The 11,592-nt window shown below is 39.1% G+C and overlaps 1 protein-coding gene across 6 annotated transcripts in view; it reads left to right on the top strand.

Moving 5' to 3' along the window:
* Positions 1-457: 457 nt before the first annotated feature.
* The window catches only part of Pde1a (phosphodiesterase 1A), a 279,670-nt gene continuing 268,535 nt past the window's right edge, over positions 458-11,592 (top strand). For 4 of the 6 annotated variants that reach the window (XM_052726280.1, XM_052726274.1, XM_052726275.1 and 1 more), the window contains exons 1-2: positions 458-476; positions 1,117-1,224. In XM_052726280.1, the coding sequence (XP_052582240.1) occupies positions 1,127-1,224 (98 nt within the window). In that variant the 5' untranslated portion in view covers positions 458-476; positions 1,117-1,126. Of the gene's footprint in view, positions 477-667; positions 894-1,116; positions 1,225-11,592 lie in introns of those variants that run through there. The other 2 variants (XM_052726276.1, XM_052726278.1) reach the window with 2 other exon arrangements.

The raw sequence follows: 11,592 nt of genomic DNA, 5'->3' as shown, positions 1-11,592 counted from the left end.
ACACCAAATAAGAAGAGACAAGACTTGGGAGGATATTTTTTCTTAGCAGTTTGCAGAGAGCAACAGATATTATGGAGCTCTGCTCAGGGTCTGTGCTTGTTTCAAAGAAAGCTCGCCATGTGTTGGAAGCTTGGCAGACAATCAGTGCTAATTCCTTTTATGTCCACTTTCTCTCGTTTTTCTCTTAGCATGCACAAACACCACATCATTAGTTTCTCTAATCTTTCCTCTCACTGTCTACACACACACACACACACACACACACACACACACACATGCATTCACACTCATTTCATTTTATTTCGTTTTTAATCCTCCAAGGATTCACAGAGCAGGCTGAATGCAGCTGCCAGTGTTTTCCCTGGTTAAATTGGCAGTTACCCACTGTGTAGAGTTGCTAGGAGAAGGTGAATAAGCATGATTACAGCATCCCTTGATGGACACACTCTCTCAATAACAACCTGTGGAGCCCTGGGGTCTGTCTTCTGCATGGCTCTATGTGTTATTTTTCTCCCTGTTTGTCATTAATATTGGCGGCGTTTGATGGTGGAGTCTGCTATATTTTTAAGTGTCGCTTCCAGATCAATTAAGAGACAAAAGCCTTGGTATTTAAACAGGCACTTTCTTCTCAGGGCGGTGCTGCTGTGTACCACTTCCTACCATCTGTTTTCATATTACATCCTGCCCTCCTTCAGCTGCTAGAGGGGAATTCAGCTTCTTGTGGAGCGCGAAAGTCATTCACGTTTCTCTCATGCATAATAGAGCTCGTAAACTGTAGGAATTCTGATGTGCTTCTGTGCACGCCACAGTAACAGATGAGCTGCTTGGAGGACAGCATGAGCAGTCGGTCAGTAGTACAGTAGCAGCTCACATGTGCGGAGTGCTCCTGTGAGGTCAGAGCATCTGTTTATGCTGCTGTCCGCTTGAGGGGGATGATGCGAGCAGAGGATATGCCTGTCAAAGTCGATAGCAGTTCTGGCAGAGGCTTCTCTCAGCTTTGCACCTCGGAACTGTTTTGATAGATAAGAGATGCTATTGTGTAATGCTTGAGATTTGTAATGGACTGAGGAATGCTTGTTCTAGCGGCTGAAACTGACTGTAACTGTGTTGTCCTAGGAACAACATCATGGGGTCTACTGATACGGACATCGAAGAACTGGAAAACGCCACTTACAAGTATCTCATTGGGGAACAGACCGAGATGTGGCAACGCCTGAAAGGAATGTGAGTAAGCTCTCTGTTTGGTCTCATGTTATGCTCCCCCTGCCCTCCAACAAAAATCTGACCATTAGCATCAGTAACTGTGGGTGCTTACCTGACCATTAATGTAACTGTGGGTTCTTACCTGACTTTGAGATTTACTGTTTCCTTGTAGAATTTTTCTCCTGAAAACTAAAATGTGCCCATATCAGCTACCAACTTGTTGAAAGCAAATAGTTTTTCTGTACCTGTGTGTTTTGTGTAAAGTAAGGCAAGGCTCTGAGAAATCACTTACTTATGGGTTTCACTCCAGGGCTTTTGGTCCCCATTGAATGCGTTGTTTAGCTGTGAGCTTTAGATATGCAGAGAAGGGAGGAAAGCAGCTTGCTTGGTCTTTCCTCATCAAAACAATCTCTCTCAGGTAAGAAGAGCGATAATAAGATGGAGACGTCTTTCTTCGGAAAACAAAGACAGGATTAATACAACAATAAACACTTTTACCCCTCAGTGCTTATTCATTGTTGGTTAAACTAATATTTTAATATGAAAATTACCTATGTGGTAAAACAGTATGAAAATCATATCAAACATATTGGAGCTTTGGTTTAACTTAACCAGTTCAGTTCTTCTAAGTGCAGAATTGCTTCCAGCGGACTGACTGGGACTCTTAACAATACGGATCGGGATGTGTAATTATGCCAAGTAGGGCTTGTAATTGCCTGAATCAACTTTGATTCCCTTGTTATGACCTTGCTTTTGACCCCACCCCCCACCCCTCACCAGTGTGTGTGAGTTCTGGCCAGTGTTTCAGCACAGCACTGTTTTATATGCTTTGTTTTAATCACATCACAGTTGTAAAATCTGATCTAACATTTGGATAAAAATATTAATATTTATAGGCCATTGGAATTTCTTAGTGTGTTTGCATATCTCAAAATGAAGTGCAGCATTAGCTTTACAAAGACAGCTGAAGGAATACCATGTTCCATGGACAAGAGGCTGTGTAGGATTCCTGTTTTTTAATGCTGTTGCACATTCACACAGTTCATGAATGTTAGTATATGTCAGTATAAGCCTGATGTCACTGCTGTTATAAAGAACAACTATATCAAACTTTGTTTAGAAGTCCAAATCCGCTCTCCTTTTCTCCATTTGGACATACTGAATTTTGCCTATATATTTCAACTGTGCTCTCAGTGCATACATATTTTCCATTACTTGGAGCAATCCACGGTGCCATGGTGCCTAGTATAAACGCACCCCAATAGTGCCAACAACAGTTAGCAGAGAATAACTTTTAAAAAAGGAAGCCATATTTACAGCATTTGAATGAAATGGAAAAATCTGTTCCAAAGATCCACTGGAGATTTAGAAGGCAGATTCTCTAGAGAAACAAATAATCCTGTCAAAACAGATAGCAGTTCACAAATTAATTAGCATAGATGCAAATTAATCATTAGCAGTCGTCCGATGATTTGTGCTCTAACCTAATGAGTGGATGAACAGCTGCGCTGGGGAGCTATAACTGAGATCACAACCTATTTTAGATTCTTCCTTTACAGGACAGGATGTTTTGTTTGCTCTGGGTATATTGTATTTCCATAGTTACTCTAATACATAAAGATGCACAGTGGTGACTTTATGCATATGTCTTCAAACAGTTAGGAAATTGATTCTGTGTTTCCCCAACATTTTGGAGGAAAGTTATCTGACTTTTTACTTTATCATTTGATACCAGTTTCAGAGGAGGGTGATGTGGTCCCTTAACAGCAGAGCTTCGTGAGTTGACAGTAGAATATATACATATATATATATACATATATGTATATATATGTAGATGTAGATGCTGTATTACTTTGGAACTATAGCTACACAGAATTACTTAATGATCTCCAGCCAGTTTGGTTTTTAAAAACCGTTCTTACCGACTGAAGTGACTCAGTGCTCTTGTATTCAAGCATGAAGAAATTTGCATTTAGGTTCTATCACTTTACCTTGTACTTTGACTTAAGACATTTTCAGTATTCCGGGGTTAGGCTTGTCAAAGCAAGAAGCTCTAAGTTTAAAAATCTGCATGACTAATGACAAGCAAATTGTTTAATTATGGTCTTTTGTGTAGTCTGGATTCAATGCAGTGATGTGCGGGACTTCCCATTCCCTTGATGAAATGCCTCACATCTTTAAAACGCAATACTGATTCAAGCAGAATTTAATCTCATTAGAATTGCTCCTAGGATTCCACTTTTAAGTGTTTGCAATGAAAATTCTGCTACTCATGATGCTATTAAGCAATTAAATTTTTTTTATTATTGATTAAATAGTCTGAGCTATGGCTATTAGTTATTTGGAAATGATTTTATTTTTTTTGCCCCCAACTTTTAAACTCATTGATGTTTTTCAGCAGGCTATTTTTAATTTGGCTTATAATATGTATATTTTAAGGTTACATTCAAGTGGAGATGAAAATAAGTGAAATGTTTATCCATGCAACATGAAAAACACAAGCCACTACAGACAGATACTTGGAAAGTCTTTCATAGGGATTTTTATATAGTACAATATTTTAGACACACACACACACACACACACACACACACACACACACACACACACACAGACACAGACACAGACACACACACACACACACACACACACACACACACACACACACACTGCTGTATAGCCCAGCTTGCCCTCAAACTAATGATTCTCCTGCCTCATTCTCTCTGATGTTTGAATTGCAGGTGTATACCACCATGTACCTGGTTCCTAAGTCCTTTGAGTACACAGAAATAATTTTAAAAGTTTGTAACACACGTGGAAAACATTAATCTAAATTAAATGTCAATATCGCTAGACCACTTGGCTCATTTCTTTCATTAATCTTTTTAGTGTGTGTGGTGTTCATGTGGGTGTGTGCAAGTATGTGAATGCACATATGTGTGAACGCATATAAGTGTGCATGCATGTGGGTACCAGAGGTCAATCAATGCTCTTGTCTTCCTCATTCACTTCCCAGCTTGTTTTTTAAGATAGGATCTCTCCCTGAACTTGGAGCTTCCTAATCGAGCTAGACTAGCTGATGAGCAAACCACCTGGATCCACTTAGCTCTGCCTCCCCAGTTCTAGGACAACAGGCAGGCGTCCACGCACCTGTCTTTTTCCACTGGTGTTGGAAATAGCCAAACTTAGGGCGTTGTGTTTACATGACAAGCACATTACCAATAGAACCATCTCCCAACCCTCATCCATCAATCTCTCTAAGTCTTTTTCATTCAATATTTGAAAAACAGTATAAGCTTATGTGACTCCCAATCTCTTATTTCCTTTAAGAGCAAAGGTGGAGTAGTTTCCTATCCCCATTCTCATAAAGACTTTCTCTGATTTTTCGGTCAGCACTTTTTTTTCTTTCTTTCTTTCTTTCTTTCTTTCTTTCTTTCTTTCTTTCTTTCTTTCTTTCTTTCTTTCTTTCTTTCTTTCTTTTTACGATTTTCAATTCATTTGTTACCACTCATGATCTTTGATTGTGGAAATATCAGCAATAACTGTGACATCAGGTCCTTCATAAACTGTAATTGGAAATCATCATATACTCTTCCTTAAGTTAATAGCTTAGGACTTAGACATCTTCCTACTCCTTATACCATTTCACCAACAGATTCAATTCCTTGTCCAGGAGTTCCATGTGATTCTGGAACCTCAGCTGAATCTTACATATTAAGGACTAAGTTATCTACCCATTGGTTTTGCAGAGACTGATAATTTATGGGTTCTGTCTGAAAAGTTGATTTGAAAGCCCTATATTCTTTCAATTAGTGGCATTGTTTTTTTAGTTTTGGAAATAACGCTTTTTTTGTGTCTTGATACTAAAGGGCCTTCCTTGTCCACTGGTACCCACATTGTGCTGTACATAGGTAGCAACAATAGCGCTGCTGTTCCCAGTCAGTGCCACTGTTCCAAGAATTCAGTCCAAGAGGTAAAAGCATTTCTAGAAACTTGACCACGTAAAGTTTTCAGTGAAAATCATGTGAAGTTGCCAGAGAAACCAACCAATAATAAATGTATTATTTCACTCAGTTGTTCAACAGAAGTGAAGACAATCTGAACTCCTCAAAACCATAAACCTATAAAAATTAAACACTCATCACTTCATAGGATGTCATTGCTGGCTCCTTCATGTCATATGAATGTAGGATTAGGACCAGCCAGGCTTCAATAATCATTTCATGTCGGATTGCTGATGTTATCTGTATTGCCACATGTCTCTCTCATCTTTGCCAATGTCTAGATATTCAGATGTGGGATTGGGAACGTGATGAAATTGAAGACCATGGAGCTAAGCCTCCTCTACCTCTCGCTTTAATGGTAAACATCAATTATCAGCAGTGAAGGGTAACTGTAGGGAGGAAGGAAGGGAGTTACAGTGGAAGAACTCTATTACTCTTTACTTCTAATTAACTCACTTGCTAAAGAAGGCCGTCTGATGTATAGTTCTTGTAGGAAGTTGCCCAGGCCCCATTTCTAAGATATAACAGCAGTGCATATTTAAACTAGGCAAAGACTGTAACTGGCAAGAGGTATCAGCACCATATTCCTGAACTGGAATTATACTTTAAGATAAAGCAGCTTTATAGACAAGAAAAAAGATCCTTCAAATCTCCTGCTTAAACCCATTACAGCTCCTCCTGTTCACACTTCAAGGTTCCACGTCATCCACGGGGTCTCTGTGTGCCTGTTCCATGTTAGGAGTTCCCTTTCATGCCTCCTTTTTCTGATTCCCTCCCAACCAGATCTGAGGTTGACTCTAAGAAAGGCTGGAGAACACCTTTGCTAATGCTAATAAGCATCTTCCCTCAGTCAGTCCAGCTTGCTCTTGCTCTCCTGACTGTATAGGGGCTGTTTCCATGTAGTGACCTCACAGTGTTTCTGCGTTTGGTAGGTGGTAGGGAGCAGGAAGACAAGAGTGTATCCTGTAAGACTCAGTCTATTCATTCATCAGGAGGATCTGTTCTGCTTCAGTGCCGACAGAGACCTTATTGGGAAATACTCAACATCTCCGCTTAAATTTTACTTATATAGAAAATCCTTCCAGACTTTCTATTTTAGGCTGCCTTGGGTTCATGAAATAACCTCAACTTCATTTTCCATTCCAAAATCTACCTTCTCTCAGGGATCATGGCTTTCAGGTGCAATTGCCAAGTTCACTTTACTTGTTTTGTTCTTGGATTCCCAGAACCCGGCACAGTATTGACTCTAAATAGAGAATTACAACATAAGCCAGATTGCTTCATGCACAGTTAGAGTTGGAAACAGAGTCACAGCTAGAATAGGGATGTGGAAGACAGAAGACAGCAAAGTATGCTTTTCATATATTAGTTGCTAGAACTGTGAAGGTGTAATATGTTCATTGTCTTATGTGTCCTCATAAATGTTTCTAAGAGATAACTCTCCCAAATTAGTTACCCACATATTTGGTGAAGCATGAATTTGAACATAGGTCTACTTGGCCTGAAAGATTATATTCACCCTTTCTTCTAAAACCAACAAGCAATCAAACAAAGACATTCTCAGAATAGTTATCCAGAAACATCACCAGAAAAGGATGTAGAAAGGTTCTTCTAAAACAGTCCCCAGATCTCATGGTAGATGGACTAGGTCCCATCACAGGGTCCCACATTTCCTAATCTCTAGTACTTGTGAACATTATCCTACCTAGAAATCAGGATTAAGGCAGCATATGGGGTTAAGGTTTCCAAATAACTGATTCTCAAATAGGTCTCTTATTCTGATCACCCAGGTGAACCCCATGTGGTCACAGAAGCTCTTGACAATGTAATCGAAACAGAAGAGGGGGTCAGAGTGGCACAGTGAGAAAAGGGCTGGCTTGTGAATCCTAGCACTAAAAATGGGCAAATCAGGCCATGTGCCAAGGAACACGGGGATCTCAAGAAAGTAGAACATGAAGTCTTCCAGAGTCTTCAGGAAGAATGCAGTCCTGCTAATGCAGTGAAAACTGACCTCAGATTTATGACATTCCAAATAGAAGATAATATATCCTGTGTATTTTTTAAGATACTGGGTTTTGTGATAAATTTGTTATAGTAGCAGCAAGAAACTAAAATATATCTCCTATACTAGAATAACAATGCTTAATAAATATGATCATTCTTCTCCTTTCCTTTGCCACACTCCCCACCAGCCACACACAGTTAGGGGTGTAGAACAATGGTCTATGATACATTGGAGCTGGGCAGTCTTGACCCTTTGCCACCTAATGACCCCCGTACCTCTATCCTGCCTGGCTTACATGCCCAAAACATCAGTTTCTTGCCATGCTTAATTGCGAGAGTACACAGGACATTAAATTTCAAGTGTTGTAAGTGAATACTTACGTATTTCTTGGGGATTGTTGATAAATCTGTCCTCATTATTACATTGTTAAGCATACAACTATTTGATGTAGTCCTCAATTGAATCTCCTTAAAAATTTTAATTTTAGCCATGAGTCTAACTTGGTTTGGAGAAAAATCGCCTCACTATTCTTACTTTAGAGTATATATTTAAATTTGTAAATCTCAGTTTGGGGATAACATTTTATTATTGTCTATGGAATAAATGTTCATTTGGCAGGATTAAGAGAGCAAGCTGTTATTTCTTACACTATCTTTTTTTCTTAGTCAGATGGCATGGAAATGTTATTAATTTCTCTGAACTTCACTTTTCTTACCTGTAAAACCTCATTATTTTGATCATCATTCATTTACTCATCCGGTGAATGTCCAATCACATTCTGTGTAAGGTTCCTGTTAGACACAGGGGCTTATTTCTAGTAGAGAAAACAAACAACAGAACAATGAGAAGACGTATTAAACAAAGCAAGCTAGCCTACGGTGAGGAATAGCCTGTGAACATGTACCGAAGTTCCTTTACAGAGGACTTTTGGATGATGACGGTTGACTTCTCTTAGGGCACTTTCCAAGTGAGACAGGAAAAAGCAATACGTAGGATGTTCGTATAGGAGAGGGCCCATACATGACACTGCCAATCTCTGTTGAAGTCCATTATCTGGTGAGGGGTGGATTTAGGAGTCCAGTCAATGGAGATCAAAATGTAAGTTTTAATGTAATAAAAGATTCAGTGGATTTGGTGTGCAGCTTACTGTGCCGGAGGGCCTCTGACTGCTTCTCTCTCCCCAAATATAGACCATGAAAAAAATCTCTCCTCCTAAATTGACCTCATGACTTGGAACAGATGAAACTTCACTTTCTCCAAGCACAAATTTCTTCCCCATCCACTGAGAGGGAAAAATTCAGTCTCCAGGCCCAGCTGTGTCCACAAGGCTTGGTCCAAACAGGTGCTTCTACTCACTGCAAAGCAGGAAAGAGGCCCAGGAAGCTTTTCTAGGGAAAAGGGCTTCGATGTAGAGGAAGGTGCTAGCAGCTAATGCTTTCATACCCTGAGACCAAGGTAACAACAGTTACATAAAGTATGTCACTGCAGCATAGCAATATACACAGAAGGCCTTTAAGACACCATTATCATTAATAATCCCACAACACTTATCCTTCAATGCATGCCATCCCTACTAATCACTAACTCTTCTCCATGTTGACTTATTTTTCAATATCTTAGTTTTTCGTATATAAATTAGAAATAATTCCTATCTTACAGATGTTAAGGAGTTTAATTAATAATTATAAATTCATTTAATAGTATCTAAAATTCCATAAACTTTAGCAGTTAAAATTATTGTTGCTAATTTTTCTTACTGAGCCAGATTTTTTTTTTTGAGGTAATTGTCACTATGTAATACAGGCTGGCTTCAAACTTGCAATATTCCTGCCTATATATACTAAGTACTGAGATTACAGGCACATGCCCTCATGCATGGTTCCAAAATTTTGGTTTTTAAAATTTTTTTTTTATTTTATATAAGAGATTTTCTAGTCGTTTTACATATCAGCCATTCCCCTGTCCTCCCTCCTCCCACCCCCAGCCTTAGCCCCCAATCTACCCCCCATTCCCACCTCCTCCAAGGCAAGGTCTCCCCTGGGGAGTCAGCCTGGCCTGGTACTTTTGTTATGAGAATAAGTAGGCAGAATAAAGTGGTCAACATAAAAAAGCTCTCTTTTAGCCCAGTAGACCTTATCTCATAGGAGTGCCTCATTTTTTCCCCCAGTATTAAACTTTAAACTTGAAGGACTTGTGTTCCCTTGAGTCTGAAGCTAGGGGTTCCCAGAGAGAAAGCTGAGATGGGGTTGGCCTTGAGAGTTCCATGAGGGGAAGAATGTCTTGATGGCTGCTTCAACATCCCTTCATTCTTTAAAGTGGAGTTTGGGTCTTTCTGGTCATGTATGGCTTCACACTAGACAGATTTCCTGCATTACAGGTTTGCAATGAGTTGATTTCTTGCCAATAGCTGTGGTGTCCCATGTTCACTCCTTTGCTGCACATTTGAGAAAATGTCACAAAATCATCATGCTTCTAGATTTTGTCCTGTAGTGTATTCCAATCAGCCAGTCAAATGCTAGGTATGGTTAACTATAGTTAAGGAAGTAAAAATAGAGGCTGAGGAGATGGCTCAGTGGTTGAAGTCTTTGACCAAGCAAGCATAAGAACCACAGTTTGGAGCCTTGGACTCTATGTACAGTGCTAGATGGGAATGGTATCTACTCGTAAGTCAAGCCTTGGAAGGTGAAGACAGGTGGATCCTGAAAGCAAACTGGATAGTGAGACTAGTTGCATCAGCGAGCTCTCAGTTTGAATGAAGGACTCAGACTCAATGAACAAGGTTAAAAAGTCATAGAGAATGATTTCCAGCATCAACCTTGAGCCTCCATATGCATGTACCCACACACATGCAAACATGTACACACACATGCAAACATACACACACATACAGAAACAAAAGAAAACCAAAGGACACAAAAATGCAAATGAGTCCTTAGGAGTATAAGAATGAAGTATCATATTTTGGCTTCTCCTTTAAGCTGTATTCTCTTGAAGCTGTTTAAAGATGTATTTTATATTTTATAAAATATTAAAAGATGGGTTTTACTAAATAGGACTTGCATGCTCAAGGATGCAGATAATTTTTTGTAGGCAAATTTTTGATATTCATAGTTATTCAAATAAATTTATAATGGGTCATGAAAAACTAATTTCTAAGCACCAAAGTCTTCAGGAGAAGAAAAAATAGATCTTAATTAAACTGTGTGTGAGGGCTGGGATGTGACTCAATGGTTGAGTGCTCGCATAGGAAGAATGAGGTCTTGGGGCCAATCTCATGAGCATGCCTACCAAGGAATGCTCCTGAAACAGGTCCCAGATAATTAGGATGAAAATCAAAATAAATTTATTAGGAAAGACACTGTGTTGATTCTCTTTTGACCTACTTAAAACTGGACTTTCCAAGTATTAGTTCAACTCAATTAAGAACAAGATGAGGAGAAACTGTACAACTTCAGGATTGACCCCACTTCTGATTAAAATATCTCAAAATCATCTTAGAGTTGAGTTATAGAAATAATCATACCTAGAAAGTTTTTGTGCCTTTCACTGTCTGAAACATTTTTTTTTAAAAGATTTTCATTGTGTATTTTCATTTTACCCAGTATACAAGGACATGTTCATGTAAATGTATGGCACGTTCATGCAAATATACATGGCACATCAAACACACTCGAAAATGGTTTTCTTTTGCTATATATGTCTCAGAATAATCATTTCCAGTTTTTTTCAACTGAAAAAACTGGGTCCCCAAGCATGGCCACTTGCTTACTGCTTCCTGGTTAGTAGGGAAGAGCTAGATTCCCAGGCCCATACTTAGCCCAATTAACACTGATTTATCTACTTCAACTCAATACTCAAGACACACTAGGAATTAAAAACAATTCCGTTTTGACTTTTTTGCAGTGATACCATCTGTTTGCCTAACTCTGCATACCTGAGACTTAACTCCAAAGGGAGGCAGCGCTTGGTTTACACTTTCTAGATGGCAGAAACTCTTATAGTTGTCCTCTGCCGCCCAGGACATGCATTGTCACCAGCTCTCCACTTTATTGACTTAAACCATGACCTTTGCTAGCATCTGTAGAAGAATTTGACTCTTATAAAAACCTTTCTTCCTCAGAGCTTGGACCTTTGCATTATTACTCCAATTTTCTTGGCTCCATGCCCCAAATAACAGAAAGAAAAAGCCCAGAATATTTTATTTGCCAATGAGGATACATTTATGATTCTGAAGATTAAAAATAGACATTTTATCCATATATGGTAACCCTCCTTTTCTTGTCATAAAAGATTTTAAGCACATGGTAGCAGTCTTCCTTCGAGTGAAGTGAGCAGTATTTCCCTACTTGGCTTATGTCAGAAAAATCAACTTAGTGGACT

The sequence above is a fragment of the Peromyscus californicus genome, unplaced genomic scaffold (genome assembly GCF_007827085.1).
Source record: "Peromyscus californicus insignis strain IS unplaced genomic scaffold, ASM782708v3 Scaffold_7__1_contigs__length_154581171, whole genome shotgun sequence".
Taxonomy (NCBI): Eukaryota; Metazoa; Chordata; class Mammalia; order Rodentia; family Cricetidae; genus Peromyscus; species Peromyscus californicus.
The sequence above is the reverse complement of the archived record's forward strand: the minus strand, read 5'-3'. Positions and strand labels throughout refer to the sequence as shown.